General features: G+C 40.4%; 1 protein-coding gene across 1 annotated transcript in view; it reads left to right on the top strand.

The window, feature by feature from the left end:
- The window catches only part of PTPN13 (protein tyrosine phosphatase non-receptor type 13), a 92120-nt gene extending 75299 nt beyond the window's left edge, over nt 1–16821 (top strand). Inside the window, exons 26-48 of the mRNA XM_088531632.1 lie at nt 76–169; nt 970–1055; nt 1381–1543; nt 2022–2236; nt 2335–2433; nt 3665–4032; nt 4265–4436; nt 5069–5227; nt 5941–6112; nt 6241–6451; nt 7138–7208; nt 7660–7721; nt 8434–8590; nt 8947–9123; nt 9718–9797; nt 10202–10269; nt 11279–11382; nt 12644–12792; nt 13432–13522; nt 13960–14297; nt 14844–15059; nt 15775–15837; nt 16390–16821. Coding sequence (XP_088387758.1) covers nt 76–169; nt 970–1055; nt 1381–1543; nt 2022–2236; nt 2335–2433; nt 3665–4032; nt 4265–4436; nt 5069–5227; nt 5941–6112; nt 6241–6451; nt 7138–7208; nt 7660–7721; nt 8434–8590; nt 8947–9123; nt 9718–9797; nt 10202–10269; nt 11279–11382; nt 12644–12792; nt 13432–13522; nt 13960–14297; nt 14844–15059; nt 15775–15837; nt 16390–16470 — 3396 coding nt within the window. The 3' untranslated portion in view covers nt 16471–16821. The remainder of the gene's footprint in view (nt 1–75; nt 170–969; nt 1056–1380; nt 1544–2021; nt 2237–2334; nt 2434–3664; nt 4033–4264; nt 4437–5068; nt 5228–5940; nt 6113–6240; nt 6452–7137; nt 7209–7659; nt 7722–8433; nt 8591–8946; nt 9124–9717; nt 9798–10201; nt 10270–11278; nt 11383–12643; nt 12793–13431; nt 13523–13959; nt 14298–14843; nt 15060–15774; nt 15838–16389) is intronic.
- The last annotated feature ends 1181 nt before the right edge of the window (nt 16822–18002 follow it).

The following is an 18002-nucleotide window of genomic DNA, read 5'->3' as shown; positions in this document are numbered from 1 at the left end:
TGTGCCACTGTGTTTAAGGACTAAGCCCTCGAGCTGCAAAAAGGCTGACAAATCATGTTCTTGCTCTCCGTCTAGGGTGGTGTAAATACTAGTATTCGGCATGGAGGCATTTATGTGAAAGCAGTCATTCCCAAGGGAGCAGCTGAAGCGGATGGCAGAATAGAAAAAGGTACTGTTTTAGTTCTCTTGGTGGGCATTCTCAATGTGAAAAACAGAGGAGTGAATTTGACTAATTCTGTGGGGAACTGGAAGGGATACACTGTGGCCTAGAAGCTCAAAACTCTTTTTGGCCCCATTTGCTTAGTCATTGTCACTGCGTTTGCATGTGTCATTTGAAATATTGTCTCCCTGGAGTGCAACAATAATGAGCAATTCACAGAGCCTTGGAGCAAATGCTAAGTGCTAGAGACTTGGTAGCTGATTCCGCAGCTGAAGAAGAGAAAATATTAACCCAAAATACAAAGCGACTGCAGAGCCAACAGAAAACTCCTGCAATTTTGGAGAAAAAAATACTTAATATATTACAGGAATTTATTTTTTAGTGCAACCTGTGTTAATGGAGAGCGCTGCTCAGTGCCAGCTGTTAAGAGAGAAGGGCTTTGTATTGTTTGTGGCCTTCTTGATGCCCTGCTGGGTAACTTGATACAGAAAATGGGGGCAGTTGCTACGGCTTTGCTTGTTTGTAAGGCAGCCCCCATGCCTTAGTGACGTGTAGATTCCCAGTATTGGGCTAAGACTTGTTTTTATTAAAGATTCTATGTTACTTTACAAAACATCGCTTTGATAGAGATCACCATCTTTGACATGGAGTTGTCTCAAAGCACTTCAGTTATAAAGTTCTGCTCTTTCCTCAGAGTGTGGGGAGCTGGGAGGATTTCCGTCTGTAACTGAAGGTGTTTGTGTGCCATAAATGTTTTATAGAGTGTGTTCTGCTTAATTTGTCCTCAGTTATTTGTCATTTATTCCTAGGTGACCGCGTGCTCTCAGTCAATGGGATTAGTTTGGAAGGTGCTACCCATAAGCAAGCGGTGGAAACACTGAGAAACACTGGGCAGGTGAGCAACTCAGTGCCAACATCTTGGGCCCTTAACCCCTCATGGCCTTATTTGAAGAAACCCTTTTCTGACTTGCCGTTGGCAAATATCTCACAAGTCAGTCTCTGCATGGTGGAACTTCTCACAGCCTTTAAAATGATGAACAATATAAGGATATCCAACCTTAATGATTCTGTGATTCTGTGATATGTGAGGGAGGTATCTGGGAAGTTAATAGAATACTATACAATTTAGGACCCTGGCAGGTTAGAAACAAGTGTGTACTCTAGTTGGTACCATTTCCATGAGCAGTGCAAGTTAACAAGAGAATGTTTCGTTTCTTTAGGTGGTACATCTGCTGCTGGAAAAGGGGCAGCTCTCAGCAGCCAAAGTCCACGCTCCAGTAACGCCGCAGTGCACGCCGCCGCATGAGCTGGGGCAGTGCGAGCCCCACGAGAAACCAGCAGCCAAAGCTGCAAGTGCCAAAGACTACAGCTTCGTCACTGCAGGTCAGATTGTGTAGGAAAATTGTGTGATGCTTTAAAAGCGTCTTCTAGACTTGGTAATTCTTCCCTTGGTTATCTTCTGTGGAGTAGAAAGAAAAACGGGAGACAGAGGAGCTAGAATTTTTTTTCCAAACTCCTGCACATAATACAGTCTCTGTCCTTGTGCTGTTGCATTGTTTTCAGAATTTCTTTTCAGATTTCAGTAACTCAGTTACTGTTAACTGTTTCCTCTTTCGCTGCTGTTTGATGCTTCCCAGTTTCTCCAGAAAAATGCTTCTCTAGAGGATGCTTCGCCTTTCTTGCAGGACAGGGCTGTAGCAAGGCTGCAGTAAGAGGTGCTAGCTTTGGTGCTATTCGAGAGAGATGCTGAAAGGAGTTTGAGGGACTTCCACATCCTGCTGTTCCTGTCTCGATGAGAACAGATAAAAAACGTGACAGCCACTGTGCTGTAGGAAATGATCCGTTCCTGTTCCTCTTGCAGAGAACACATTTGAGGTCAAGTTGCTGAAGAACAGCTCAGGCCTCGGGTTCAGTTTCTGCCGTGAAGACAACCTCACCCCCGAACAACTGGGCTCGACAATTGTGAGGGTGAAAAAGCTCTTCCCAGGACAGCCTGCTGCGGAAAGCGGGCAAATAGAAATTGGGGATGTCATTTTGAAAGTGAACGGGGCATCGCTAAAGGGTTTATCCCAGCAGGTTTGTGCTGTCTACTGTTGATCTGGCTAGTGGAACTCTTGCTGTATGAATTCTGCAAGTTCTGGGGCCTGTCTCTAATACTGAATCTGCATCCGTAGGAGGTCATCTCCGCTCTGAGAGGAACATCTCCAGAAGTTTCGCTTCTCCTTTGTCGGCCCCCACCTGGGATACTACCAGACATTGATCCCTCTTTGTTGGTAAGTCTTTTTTTTAAATACTTGGTCTGGGGGATTCGTCAATGAAATCCATCTTGAGGTGGAAAGATGGGTTGGAAGCGGGGCTCAAAACTGGTTCCTGTGCTAAATCCCTCGAGAGTGTCTGGTAGATTTTATAGGGATGTGAAAAGGAGTCTCTCTCAAATAGAAATTAGGTTTTTCTGTAACACATGTAAAGAGATGTATTTAAAACAATTTTAGAGTATTTTAAACCATGGCCATTTATATATATATTTGTGCATCTATGTGTGTATGTATGTATTTTAGCAAAAGAGAATTGGGATAGAATTTAGAGAGGAGTTCACATCTGTCAAGTGGGGTTTCCTTAATAAAAGAAAGAAAGTATAATATGGAAAATAGTCTTCAATTTGTGAAGCTATTTTGGTTCATTTTTTTAAGAGTTGAAGTATGGTCACAGAAACTTAAATTTACAAATACAAACTTTAAAATATAGCAAGAAAAGGAGATATGCACATGCATAAAACACTGATACAAAAGACTAATTCTATAATGAACTGTTTGTAGTCAAGAATTATTTTAATGAAGTAGTAGATATAGTAAAAAAAATAAACAGTTTTGCTTAAGTGTCACAGACTGGTGAATACACAAGCATGAGAATTTGATGAGTAGAATCATAAATGATGCTCTAGAACTTTGCAGTTTTTTAAATGATGCATCTTTTGAGGTTTATGGGATTACTGACAAAATTGTCCTCAATTTAACTGTACATCACCATTTGGCTGAACGCTCCCCAGTCTGCGTAAATTAGGTTAGTTTTTGTTGTCTGTTAAACTTTTGGCTTAAAATGTTGCCTGCTTGACTTCTGCATGAGTTTATTTTGACTTCAGCTCCACCACAATCATCCTCAGTGTACTTTGGCTGCAAAGGATTTTGGGGTAATTGCTGAGAGGGCTACTGGGCAGTGTCAGGACTGCCAGCAGGCTTCCCAAGAGTCAAGCCAAGGATATATTTGTTTTCCTTCCATGATTTTGCAGTTGCTTAGCAGCATACGCTTTTAAGTTCTGCATGCTTGTCATGGCGAATTTGTCCTGAGCTCGGTGAAACCGCTATGATGCGTTCACATAATTGAGGCAACATCAGAATGGAAGAAGCCATTGATTAACTGGGTTTAGTAATTTTATTCAGCCTTTGCATTTTTTTTCCTACCATGAAAACCACAGTCTGATGCATTAAATGTCCTTCTTCTCTGTAGACACCCATCCATTCACCCCAGCAAGTATTTCCAGATGTCAGCAAAGAAGTTACTGGTCCATCAAATGGAGAACAAGGCGACAGCTCAGATGAAAATGAAACTACTGATCCGAGCAAGAAAATGCTAAAATCTCCTTCTAGGAGAGACAGCTACAGTGACAGCAGTGGGAGCGGTGAAGAGGAGGTGGTAGATTCCCCAGCACAGATGGGCCCTGGCTGGAGTCGGAGTCCTGCCCTCTGCCAAAGCTCTGATGAAGCTGTGACACAAGCACCCGGCCCGTACGAGACGCGCAGCGGCCATGAAGAGGCCGTTCGTACCATCCTGTATTCTGCTCATGAGACTCCTAGCAAATTGGAGTCTGAGGACAGGTATGTTGCTCAGAGTGATCCCTGGGGGGAGTTGCAGGGGGTGTTTGCTAAAAACATTTTATTGGACCTACTCATGGAAATTCAAAGGCTTCTTTTTTATTTATTTTTTTTCTACGCTAAAGTCAACAATGATTCAAACATTCTTTTATTAGTAACAACCATATTGTAAGACTGTCCAGTAATACTAAAAGCATTGCAAATTTTTTATTGTGTTTTTTTTCTTTTCCCGTAGCAATCTGCCACTGGAGTTGCCATTGATCCCAACCTGTAGAACTGTTCCTGATGTAACCACATCGATTTTAATAAATGACTCATATGGGAGTCCTGTTCCTGAGCTGACTCCACACCTGGGAGGAATGACCTTGTTGAGTCAGCTGGAAAAAAGTACTGAAGAATATGAACCGGTAATTTCCTATTCCTATCTTGCAGCAATGTGAGCGTACTTATTGCTGTGGCTGGATGTTATTGGGAGCAACTTAATAGAAGCCATGTGTATTGATTTGCAGATGGAATCGTTGGAGGTTATATTTGCTCTAAATGGGAGCAGGATGCAGTTCTCACCAACAGCATTCACATCCTTTACAGTGTGCCAGCTGTAAACACTGGACTATAACTGTTCATACAAGTGTTTGCAAATATTTTCTGGCCAGCCTTGTGGGGTTTATGTGGCATCACTATTTCCATTAAATATGAACTCCCAGCCTGTCAAGGCTAAATCTGACTTTAATTGTACATGCAGAATTGGAGCGTGTTGGAATTAGTTACATAATGAGTTCCTTTGCGTGCGGGTTCATCCATGTGCTTGTCGATGCACACACATCTGTTTTGTGTGTGCTGCTTCCATCTGGAACTTGGCATTAAATGCCTCAGCACCTTGACAACATTATCGAACTCAGCTTAGATACTGGGCTCTTCTTTAATCCTTGTTAAGCTTCTCTGTTGTTATTTGAAGATCATTCTAGCTGTCTTCGTTTCTTTAAAGTGTTCAGGTTGTTTCAATTTGTCTACATTGTAAAGCGCTATTTTCTTCCCTTAGGAAGTCGAGCTCCAAGTTACCATGACCAAGTCAGAAAAGGGCAGTCTGGGCTTCACAGTGACCAAAGGAAATGATAACATTGGCTGCTACATTCATGATATTGTTCAGGATCCTGCCAAAAGTGATGGGAGACTGCGACCAGGAGACCGCCTTATAAAAGTGAGAGAAGTAGCATTTCCAGATCAGGGCATTGCATGAAAAGGAAAATTTGGAAGATTCAAAAGAATCTTCTTGGCTAACGTATTGTTAGGAAGCAAATGTGGAAAAAAAAAACCCACTGTTGAGTTGAACAGCTAGTTATATTATGTAATAGAGGTGTTCTTAATTATAGTATTAGTTTCTAATGCAGTGCAAATTTGCATAGGAGCTGCTAGACACTGCAAGTAGTCCTCATGATGAGCGTAACATAGGGCATGGCTTTGAGTCATTGCTAAATCAGGGCTTTGAAAAACTTTTTCTTGGAAGTCTTGAAGACTTTTTTCTTAAACTTGGACAAATATCTACTAGGTTGGATTAGGTTCTGAGTCAGGCTTTCAGAGCTTAAAAAGGGATAGCATCTCTTTTTTTGTTGTTGTTTTTTGTTTTTTTTGTTTTGTTTTGTTAATAGGAACAAATTATATGCCTTTTGAATATGCTTAACATTTGGATTGTGAACTACTTTCCTCATTTGTGACACTTGAGTTACACACATGTGTCCTGTCTCTCAGGATAACTACATTGAGCTACAGCTGTTGTCATATGGGGAATCTGTTGTTTTGTCGTTTAATGTGAAATGCCATCAGTAGGAGTGATAGCAAGTCTATTTCCTCAATAACACTAACTGTACTGCTTGGAGCGTAACTAGGAGATTTCCGGTGTTTGTATCTTGACAGGTTAATGACATGGATGTCACTAACATGAGTCACACAGATGCAGTGAATTTCCTCCGAGCCGCCCCAAAGACTGTCAGACTAGTGCTGGGACGTGTTTTGGAGCTGCCCAAGATGCCAGTGCTGCCTCACTTACTGCCTGATATTACGCTGACATGCCATAAGGAGGAGCTGGGTAATACCAAATTATATTACTTTTGGCTCTAATGCAGAATGTTTTTCTGGGTCTGGTTTTGAAAGAAACAAAAAACAAGTTAGTTGCAAAGAAAGAACATAATTTCTCTTGTTTTTCTTCCTGCACAGGTCTGTCTTTATCAGGAGGGCATGATAGCCTTTACCAAGTTGTGTATATTAGTGACATTCTCCCCAAATCAGTTGCTGCCAGAGATGAGAGTCTCCATGCATTAGATATTATCCATTATATTAATGGAGTAAGCACACAGGGGATGACTCTGAAAGAAGCCAAAAGGATGTTGGAAACCTCTTTTCCTAAAGTGGTGCTCAAAGTGACCAGGTATATTTTGGCAGTAAATGCTTGCCTGTGACTTTGTTTTTCTTGCATGTTTGCATGAATATATGGATAAAGCATGTTGCTGGCATGATAGCTGATCCACCAGAGTGGTGGTAACAGACATATTCTTCAGGGCTGACACTGTAAAGGCCATGCATTCTCAGTTTTTGTACTTTCCCTTCCATGGTTTGTGGAGCTTACACATTTTGAATTCAACTGGTGAAATTATCCTTTCCTTTAAAACACTCTGCATTTTGCTTTTGCTTGTTCCTTTTTTTTTCCCCACTCCACACTGTGTACATTGAAATAGTTATCACCAAGACCGTTTAGTAAAGTAGTCGTAGTGCTCTGGATGTGTGCTCAGTTTTGAGACAAGGAGGAGGCTCCATTTTCAAATGCAAAGTTCTGAGAGTTGTAGGTTTTGAGCTCGATCCTAAAACTGTGAGATTAAATCTTGTCAGAGTCTAGCATGAAGTAGACTCTTACGAAATCTTCTAAACTTTTGGAAATAAGAACCTAACTACTCACTGCCTCCAACACTGCATGTTCTAAACACTCCAGAAAACTCATGTTAGAAATAGCGCTTAGGTGTCTTACTGTCAGACACTGATGTGTGCATGTCTGGCTAACATGGTTTTATTTATTTATATTTTTAATATAAAATTGTCTGTAAACATTTCTTTTCGTAGAGATGGTCACCCTGTGCTTCCAAAATCCAAAAGCCCTGATAGCTCAAATTCATGGTCACTGAAAGCTAACGGTAAGGATTGCTTAGTCACCTATTTCAAGTGGCACTTGTATGTTAGTTGAGATTCAAGGAACTGGTAGGGGCCTTAAGATTTCAACCTAGTCTGGTTGCTGTGCTCAAACTCTGCATACCAAGGTCAGCTCCAGCACCTATTGCCTGGAGCTTTCTCTAAAAGCTCCACTAAAACACATTCTACAGTCATTCCATAGTCATTTGGGATTCCTCATTTCTTGTTGTTCAAAATTTTTCTCTAATATCCAGCTATTAGTATTTAGTCAGTGGCAGTGCCCAGCAACCAGACCAAAATGTAACTCATTTCACAATATAAACATCTTGTTTCTTTAATAAAAATAATCGATGGGGATAATTTAATTACTGTGAAAATATCGCTGTTGAGTTGTTGTCTCTTTCTTCCCTCCTGATTTCCCCCACCACCTTTCCACCACCCCCCACTTTTGTCTAGGCTGCTCCCGTGGCGATCACTGTGGTAAAACAGAAACAGCAACTGATGCTTATGGGCCCAAGGTAGGTGTTGTTCTATTGTGTGCAATTCCACTGCCCAGAGAAAAGATACTGCGTACAAGTTGAAGATAGGAAAAAGGCAAACAAAAGAAACCTCATGTTGCATTACTTCAAATGTGCAAATTCTCACTGTCAGTATGTACAAGTCACCAATGTGGTCGATGTAAATACACAAGTCTTTGGAACTGACCTTCCCTTTGCTTGGAGCTGCACTATAGAAATACTATGTCCTTATGAGAAAGATGCAGGACAGGGATTCAGAAAAAATTCTTCCCAGTTGCTGCAGATGATTTATATTTTACACTCACCAGTGTGTTGCATTTCATTTTCTCTTCAGACTTTTCTAAGAACAGGTGGGATGGGGAAGAAGAGCATTGAAACCTGAATGCTGTATGTTTTATAGAGGATATATAATAACAAGTGAGATGCTATAATGTGTTCTCTGGTAGTAGTTGCTTATTCATCTCCATCGGGTGTGTTTTAGATCTTCAATTTTGTTTTTCTCAGTTTCATGTAAAAGTTGTAATGCACCTAAAAACTACATAATTGTAGGTGGAATTCTGCCCTTTCCAGCCAAGCTGTCTCAGATATGAAATTACTATGATTCTTTTTTATTGTTTGATAAGTAGTCCTGTGTTTGTTAAGGGTTGCTTGTTACTAAAATAAAATGGCAATCTCCTAAAAAGTTATTATTTACTGTGCTTTGCTCTGTTAGGTAAATGGCAATGGCATCCTTGAAGTGTCTCCTGCAAATACGGAAACTAATATTCATCAAACAAAAGGATTAATGAATCTCACAGGGTGTAGAGATGTCCCTTCCCTTGGCTTTACCAATCAGATATCAGATTTGCCTAAGCACAGTGACAAGTCAGGTAAGAAGAGATGTGCCCAAGGCAGCATTATTCAGTTTTTAATTCACAGTACAAGAGAAGGAAGGCAGTAGCACTGCTGAATAGGCTCAATGGAGTTGATGTTAGGCTGACAGTCAGTTTTAGCAGCTCATCTCCAGGTGCTGTGCTCTGCTGGAGAAAGATTATTTGATATTGGAAGTAGACACCAGAAATGAGATCCCCTATAGGAGGGAAGTGAAGGAAGAAGATAGTAACAGATGGAATTTATGCCTTAAAAAGAAGATCTTGGAGTTCTTCTTGGTGTCTGCCCTCTTCCCTCCCTCCCCCGCCCCGTTCTCTGTTGTAAAAACTTCTTGTTTCATGCCATTTCCTTTTAGGGACAGAGATTCCAGATGATGAGTATTATGATGAGGATGACCACAATGAAGTCGTTCAGTATCTGTTGGATGTTGTAGATGAGGAAGCCCAGAACCTTTTAAATCGCAATAATGCCACATCAGAGGCCCAGACCCTCCTGCATCTCAGGAATGCTGCATCAGATGGTCATCTGCCAGGTACTGAGAGCCATGGAAAAAAGAGGTCAATAGCAACAAAACACCTCCTGAAACAAGATGCTGAGTAAGCATTTAGCTTAGTGAGGTGAGGGTTTCCCAATGAGAACTCAGATGAATGTTTGCTCCATCCAGTGAAGTGTGGATGCAGCTCAGAAGAGAAGTTCATTTGGTAAATCTGGATTTTGCTTTCAGTAATCTGGGAAAAATGCATCCTGTTGTAGCTCACTTTTGTGAGCAAGATGAATGTCTAGATGCTTGGTTTTGCATAAGCAGCCGGGCCTCTTAAGTTTTCACTGTCTGAAAACTGCAGATTGCACTGGAAATGCATGGAGATTTCCCCAAAACCAAGCCGTGTGTCAAGTTGTGCCATCTCTTACATAAGCATCAAAGCGCTCAGCACCTTCTTCTGTTCATGTTTCATTCTTAAGGGTGAATGTGCATCTGAGGCCTTCCTGCACTTTCTGTTTTTGTGGTTATGTGAGCACTGGAAAGATGCACCCTTTCTGAATGGAAAGGAGGCAGAAAGAAGCCTTGTCTTTTAGAAACCTTCACCTAACAATATATTTCTGTATCTTCTGGTTTTGTTTCTCTCAGAGATGAATGGGAAGCTGATGGAGGACAAGTATGAAGACACAGACTGTGATGGATCATCTTTACCTGAAGACTTTTCAGAGGTGAGATGGCAAGAAGCTGGTAGGCCTTTGTCTGCTGATTACCCTTTCTTGGACACTTCCTTTCAAATTATTATTTTCTTTATTTGCAAAGAACTTGTTGAAATAATCTTATGTGCATTGTTGATGAAACTGTCTTTGTCCGTGGTAGCTGTCAACACCATACATAAATTTATTTTTGAGGTAATGTCTAATTACTCTGTGATAAATTAACTATGCAAGAACTAAGCAGAGAATTAGTTCAAGCTATTTCTAATGTATGAACCAAGAGCTGCCCTTTTTTTTTTTTTTGGCTGAGTGAGCTTGGTCCCCTTGAAATACTCTGTTCTGTATTTGTTCACATAGTTTAATAGTGTGGATGAGCGTTGTATTCATCTTACTGTGCTTTGAACTATTTCTTCCCCTAGCCAACACACATAAATGGTTGTGAAGAACATTGTGAAGTACAATGTGAAGTACAAGCTACCCCAGAGAGGTAAGGCTTTCTTTCTGGTGCTGGTTGAAAGCAAATGCATACAATGTGGAAGCTCTGAAGAGGGATATATCATAATACAAACAAACCATAAAATATCTGTGCAGTGTCTTTCTGAATTGCTTTCTGTCCACTCTTGTTATCCAAAAAGTCATAATTTGCCTGAATATTAGTCAGTTATTGTATGATTTACTGTACCCTGCCTGAATCTATTCCTTAGGCACGTGTTTGTAACAAATAACTGGGAAATGTGTACGGATAATTTTAGAGAACTTAATTAGTACAATGTTAATTGGAACTTTGATTTGAGGAAAAAGAAGAAAAGTTCTCATGAATATGGTCTTAATTTTTCATCTTAACAAGCTTCCTTCTCCTTCATGTGTTTTTTTTTCCTGGTTGTGGAGCACAGTGCCCCCATAGTCTATTGATCCATCTGTTCCAAATAGTGTTTAGAGGCTTTTTATAAGGAAAACCAAGGATAAACCTGGCCAAGTGATTATCTATTCCTTCGAGCCAGCTATTTCAGTCTTTGAAATTCTTGTCTCTGTGCTAGGTATTTCTAATTCTCAGTCTTAAGTAATGCTTCAGACAAGGTGCATATACCTTTTCTCCTTTTGATTAAATCTTGGGGAAGCTTGGTTAAAATCTTGGCATGAAAAATGTCATTATAATAAGTAAATATTTGATATGATCACCATCACGTTCAACAATCCTAGAAAATTTGCTATTGAAGGTAGATCTTCTAATGCATAGGTAGTGAATTTGGGAAAGGTGCAGTTGTGTTTTAGGATGCAGTTTGGCTGCTTTGACTTAGAAACATAGTTGCAATGAAAGGTCCATATCTTCCCAGCTGTTCCCCTGCTGTTATCTTTTTCCAGACTCTCAAGATCACCTGTATGCATCCAGTCCAGAACACTTCCAATTATAACTTACTTTCTGGCAATGCTTTGGATTCCAAATGTGTTGGATATCTCCAGATACTCTCTTTTACTTCCATTTCTTGTCTTTTTAGGTCACCTCCACAAGCTCCTTTGAGCCAAGCAGATGAAGATGAAATCACATGGGGAAGTGATGAACTGCCAATTGAATCCATAAACCCAGAACATATACATAAAGGCAAGAGCTTCAATAAATAATCTGTGCAAAATTGAGGATCACATTAAATACACAGAATGTCAGAAATGCATTTAAAAATGTCTTGGATATGCTTTGAGGGTCTAATTCTGATAACTACAATGGGAAATAAAACGGCTCAACAACCCACTAGAAAGGATATCTACAGCTGAGCCTAAACCAGTTTATGTTCAGTTTATGACAGTTTATAGGAACAAGTGTTGGCACTGTTGGATGTGCAGTTAGAGTTGAAGCCAACTGTGAGATTTTCTTCTGTATTGTCTATTCTTCCATACTATTTACTTGACAACAGCTCTAACAACATGAGATCATTTGTGGTGTTTGTGATCAGGTCAATATCTGATACATGCTTGACCTATCAGATACTCCATCCTCGGGACACGATATTTTTCCTTTATGCTTAGCCTCATGATTTCCATTGTTTTTCAGTTTGGCAGAGTGAAATACTGCTCTATTTGATGTGTTTGGCAGAATTTAGCCTTTACTTCTTGAAACAGAAATTTCATCTCTTGAAATTCTTACGCAATGGATTTGTGTCTGTACTGTTAAATGAAGAAAAAAATAGTCTTTTGGCTAAGTCAGCAGGTTTAGGGCACTTTGAATTACAGTACCACAGAGACTTTTGGTTTATCAATTCTGTTGTGTTTTGGAGGAACACTGAAGGACATTTGCTTTGATATAACCAAATTTTATTGGAAAACATGGCAGTTAGTACAATTATCACTTAAAATACATTTTGACATGAACTGCTAAAGAGAGTCACAGGCCATGCAGTTAAGTGCAGTGTTCTGAATTCATCCTTGTGTATATTTATCCAAATTGTCTGTTATAATTACACAAAGGATTAAGCTTGATGTGTTTGTTTCAATGTTTTTATTGGAACTTTCAGTAAGTACCCTTTTTATTTCCTGGAGTGACCAAAGCTGATTTTACTTATGTACTGATTTTGCTTTATTTATTTTTGCATGTTGAACAAATGGGTCATCTGTGTAGTGCCTAGGGTATATAGATGGATCCTCGAGGTAGGAGGCAGCAGAAAGTGGCAAAAGGATAGTTTTCCTCAAGGGTGCTTTATCAGTCATGGCTTCTTATAAAAAGTGTAATAATGGTATATGAGTTGGGCATGCCTGACAAGAAAACCATATAGAGCATGACAAAGAAATGGTAACACTGCACTGCTCTTGACATTTCTGAAGTGTAGCTATTTATGTGAACATGGCAATCAGTCTTGCTCTTCTTCCAGATTGCCCTTTAGTGACAAATGAAGACATCTCTGCACTCCCTACTGTGAAAGTGGTTCCTGGAGGCAAGTATACAGGGGCCAGGTTAAAGTCGGTCATCAGGATGTTGCGAGGATTGCTGGAACAAGGTGTCCCTTCCAAAGAGATTGAAGTAAGTAACAGTCTGTCCTTTTAAGTCCTTTTCTTTTTCTAAAGTTTTGGTTTTTAACTATATGAAGCAGTTAGAACTGAATGGTTAATTCATCACTGCTTTAAGCACCGCAGCTCTTCAAAGGAGTGAAAAATCTTATTTTCCAAATGTGTCTCCCTTCCTATGCCAGCAGCTCAGACATACGATTAGGTTGAGCTGCATCTCAATTCAGAAGTGTGTTACATTTTATTATTTCTGGAAAATCCTTAAATGAGTATGAAGCTAACAGACATAGAGAAGATGAAATAGCCACTACAAAACCCAGCTGCAGCACAGGAGAATGTGAAAACAGTGGGTGTTTTTCGTTTGTTTGTTTTAAAGATGTTAACAGCCACTTTAAAGCACCTGTTCTGGGGGGAGAAGGAGCTGAAGTATTTACTGGATAACAGTTCCCTCTCCCTCACTGCTCCCAGCATTCCCCCGCATGCTGGGTTTTCCTAGCTATGTGCAATGAGATTTGTTCTGTGAGTTCTGTTATTTTGCATAACCACATTAGTGTTTTTCCTGTTTTTTGCCATTTTGAGACTGGGTTATATAACTGCTCATAACGTTTGTTCTTGTTCAGCACATTTTACTAAATATGTAATTTCTTGTTTACAGAATCTTCAAGAGTTAAAACCTTTGGATCAGTGTTTGATCGGGCAAGCAAAAGAGAATAGGAGAAAAAACAGATATAAAAACATACTTCCATGTAAGTCCCAATCTGATGTTCAATGCCATTGTTTTGTCTCCATCCATAGGGCCTGAGGGATTGGATCTGAAAAACACATTTTGATTCTCAGTTCTAGTTCTGTTGCTGTGTTGCCCTCCTCCCGCCCCCCCAAAAAAAAGTGTGTCTGCTGCTCATTTTCTAAACATGCAAAGTGAACATTCATAAAGATTTCAAGAACAACAAACAAAAGACTAATGTACTAAGTAGAGATGGATATTTAAAGATTTTTTTTTCAGTTGTTTGAGCACATCCTACTTGAAACAGGATGAGATACATGCGAATGTCTGGAGCCAGACAGCTTTCTTCCACTTTACCCATGTAAATTTGGTAGAACAGATATATACACTATTGTCAGTAATCTTTCTGCATCAAAACTGCATCTGCCTCAGCTGATTCTGTTTGTGTTGGGTTTGCAGATGATACCACTAGGGTACCTCTCGGCATCGATGGGGGATACATCAATGCCAGCTTCGTTCGCATGCCGGTAGGGACCGAAGAGTTTGTTTACATTGCGTGTCAAGGACCCCTGCCTACGACTGTAGCAGACTTCTGGCAAATGGTTTGGGAGCAAAACTGTACTGTGATTGCCATGATGACTCAAGAGGTTGAAGGGGAAAAGATCAAATGCCAGCGCTATTGGCCAGATGTGCTCAATAAAACTATCATGATAAATGATAGACTCCGTCTTGCACTTGTAAGACTCCAGCAGCTGAAGGGCTTTGTGGTCAGAGTGCTGAAGCTTGAGGACATCCAAGTAAGTGAATCAATTTCTTGTGCATGCACAGAATTTATTTTGAGAGCTCACATTTTTGCCTTCCCCTTTCTCCCTTGCCTGCTTTCAGTCCCCATGTCTACAGTGAGCTGTAGCTTGGGGGTGGTTCTCCCTATCTGGTGATTACTATTAGGCAAAACTTCCACGTTAGAGCTTGTGCTGCCGTGTGATGTGTACAAGAGAAGGCCCTTGGTCCAGGAGGTGTTTTAGTGATGTTAATAAGACATTAAATGTGGTTCCCTAGATGCCTTTGGCCATAGGAACAGAAAGATATCTAATAATTTACATTGGACGGTTCATTACTTTATGAGATTAGCGCAGTTTACACAGTGAGTCTCATACTATTTAATTACCTGCTTATTTCTTTCAGTGTAGCTGGTTGTTTCCGTTTTTTTATTGTCATTCAGAATGCCTGTAATTTGATCTGGGCAAATCCTCTCTCCTGTGACTGTTTCTTTTAGGAGTTTACCCGTTCCCTTTCTTCCTTTGGGTGTGACATTTTGGTGTCATTGTGTTCTTAAACCTCAGACAGGGCAGGTACGGCACATCTCGCACCTCAACTTCGTCGCCTGGCCTGACCACGACACCCCTTCGCAACCGGACGAGCTGCTCACGTTCATCTCCTACATGCGGCATGTTCACCGAGCGGGACCCATCGTGACGCACTGCAGCGCGGGCATCGGGCGGTCGGGGACCCTCATCTGCATAGACGTTGTCCTAGGGCTCATCAGCAGAGATCTTGATGTGAGTGCCTGAGGGGAGGGACTAAGCCATGCTTTGGGCTTGACTGAGCTGCGTTCCGGGGAGGTATTCAGTTATTTAAAGAGCTGAATCCCAGCCTCAGTGACAAGGTTACTTCTGTGTTTAAAGCAGGTTGTCAGAGACTCAAGGCGTGCAAATACTTCAGCCTAAAACAGTGGCCTAACCGAATAATTTTCTAGCACAACTGAAGATGCATTTTCTGTGATCCACAAGAGGGTGCTGCTTTTCTTATGCCTGTGTCTTTCAGGAAGCTGACATGGCAAAAAACCCTTTGTGGATTTTCAGAGCAAGTAAACTACCATGCTACACTTAGCACAGTAGGGCCTCTAAGCACTTCCTTAAGTTCTAGACATACTCCTGGGGAAATTAAAAGCATTTTACTAGACTGCGCCAAGGACCTCAATTTTTTGCACAATCGACTCTTAAAAAGAAGCTGGAGAGCCAGGGGAAATATGGAAGAAAGAGAAGGAGAGTATTTTAATGAAGGGGGGCTGCATGCTTTCAACATGGGGGACATGGGGCTCATGCTGGTAACCTGCCAAATGCTTACAGGGTTTAATGAATTTTAATTTGTTCCACTACTGCATGTTGAATATACTCAGTCGGATTCTTTGGTGCAGTGCTGGGCATGTTTGCTGTGTGTGCCTGGGTGTGTGTCTCTTGGGGACGTTTCATTTGCTGCTGTTTGTCTTGGCAGTTTGACATCTCAGACCTCGTGCGCACCATGCGTCTGCAGCGACACGGGATGGTTCAGACAGAGGTGAGTCTGGCTTCTCCAGATCCACACTGCAGGAAGGAACCTGGAATCACATTTCTGATGTGCCGGGAAACTTATTAAAATCACATAATGATTATCTTGGTGTCATCTAATCCAATGCTGGTGTTGTAAGAATTAAATTGGATGCAAACTGATGCATGTTGGTCTGTATTTAACAATTACATCTATGAGCAGTTTTTTATGTACTCTGCTCTCTTGATCTGTTCTGCTAAGGAATGAGAGCTCTAGTCTGCAAAGGAAGTGTTAGAGAAACCTCCTTTAGGCAGGTGTTTCAGCACAAGTTAAGTGATTATTATTATTATGATTATTTAGAAATGATATAGATCTAGTTAACCCTACCTCAGGTTTGGACATCTCAAGGGCCCATATTTTCTGAAGCTGACATTGCACATCTCTCTATTGTGTGTTTTATTTTGTTTAACTTCCAAAACAGTATTGAAGCCAAGCGCTGTACACCCATGAAGAACAGATGACAGTGAGTTGCTTAGTGTAACCATTGGTTTGATGTGCCCTGTGATTTCCTTTCCCTTGCAGGATCAGTACATTTTCTGCTATCAAGTTGTCCTGTATGTCCTGAATCACCTCCAAGCTGAAGAACAACAGAGAGGGAAATAAAATACTGATCCTGAGTGCTTTTAAAATAAGGAAATGAGGAAATCGAGAGGCTCTTGCATGTTGTGATTGTTCTGCCAAATACTGTTCCAGTCGTTATCTTCAGTTGCTGTCAAGTGTCTTTGCTATACAGTCTATCCATCGTTCCAGTGAAGGTATATAGTATATGGAATATATGGGGTGTATGGAAAAGGTCTAACTCATACAGTACCACTATTATCTTCAGCCAATGGACTCATATGTGAGAGTTTGTATAACAGTAAATAATATTTAATAAAGTTGCATTTTTTGCAGCTTTCTTAACCTGTGATAAAGTACTGAAATAAAGATATTTTAATTAAAAAAAAAAAAGAAAAAAAAGAAAAAAAAACTCTTGTAATGACTCCTGCAGTTTTGCAACTGCTTTGGGTAAGTTTTGGGGTGCAAGGATACAAAGCAGTATTTTATCCTGGCGAACTTTATTGCAAAGATATTTTATTAGTATATTTTTAAAGCTTGTTTATGGCACAGAATTTTTCAGCATTTCAGTACCGTTAGGGATATTTTATAGAAGGTCTATCTTTTAAAACAGTGTTTACATTTTAAAAGATGCCTGTTAGTATAAGAAAGGTAGTGAATTTTTACTGGAAGTACTGCAGTTTATGTTTACTTGGTAGTGTTTCATGTATATATTTATATCCTTCTACAGAAAAATAAAAAGCTGAATTGTTAGGTGTCTAAACTTATAATTGATTAGGCATCTCCACTCTGTAAATAAAAATACACTTAAAATATATTGATCGAAGGGTCTGGATATTTTTGTGTCCTTGTCACTGATTTTTCAGAGGCCTTGTCACTGGCCTCCCAGGGTATCGTTCACTATGGTGTTGTGCATCTGATAATTTGCTATACGAGGGCCTGGGTATCTTCAATTTTTCTGTGTCCTGCTGTGCTACTATGTTGATTGGAGAAAAGCTGCAGAACTGTTGAGTTCCTTTCAGGAGAGCTTCTACACTGGGATGAAAAGAAGAGGATATTTGCTATTCCCTCTTTGTTTTGGGGCATAATTGGGCTGAATCATGTTTTTTACCGCTCTGTTTGTATTTGGGTGCTGTGGCCGCAAGGTGACAGTCGTGTCATCTACTCTGCTTAAATCAACCAAGTTTCAGGCAGGAGATAGAATATGAGATTCTGTCCCAGTGTTTTGCTAATAATAGCAACAGTTTATTCTGAAATGAAATCTTCATTTCATGCTGTATGGGAACCATTAGTTGCAACCCGGCAGCCCAGGGCCATTCCTGGTTTGAGCAATGTTCCTGTCCCAGCTGACAGGAAGGATTCATGTCCCTTCCAGAGCTGAAGCTCACGCCATCCTCTGACTTGTGCTATCAGGAAGTGTACGGGAATGGAGATTTTGTAGCATTCTGCATTTCAAAGGAAGAAATAAGTTCAGAGACTTGTGATTTTTCAAGACTGAACAGTCTTCAAAGTATTAGCCTGCAGTCTTCTGCTATCCCAAAACTGAAACTCTCACTCATCTTCATTTTATAGTATTC

This window comes from Tinamus guttatus, unplaced genomic scaffold, assembly GCF_059628265.1.
Source record: "Tinamus guttatus ecotype Peru unplaced genomic scaffold, ASM5962826v1 Tinamus_guttatus_pri_ptg000423l, whole genome shotgun sequence".
In the NCBI taxonomy this organism is placed as follows: domain Eukaryota; kingdom Metazoa; phylum Chordata; class Aves; order Tinamiformes; family Tinamidae; genus Tinamus; species Tinamus guttatus.
Note: the sequence above shows the minus strand (reverse complement) of the source record. Positions and strands in the feature narration are given on the sequence as shown.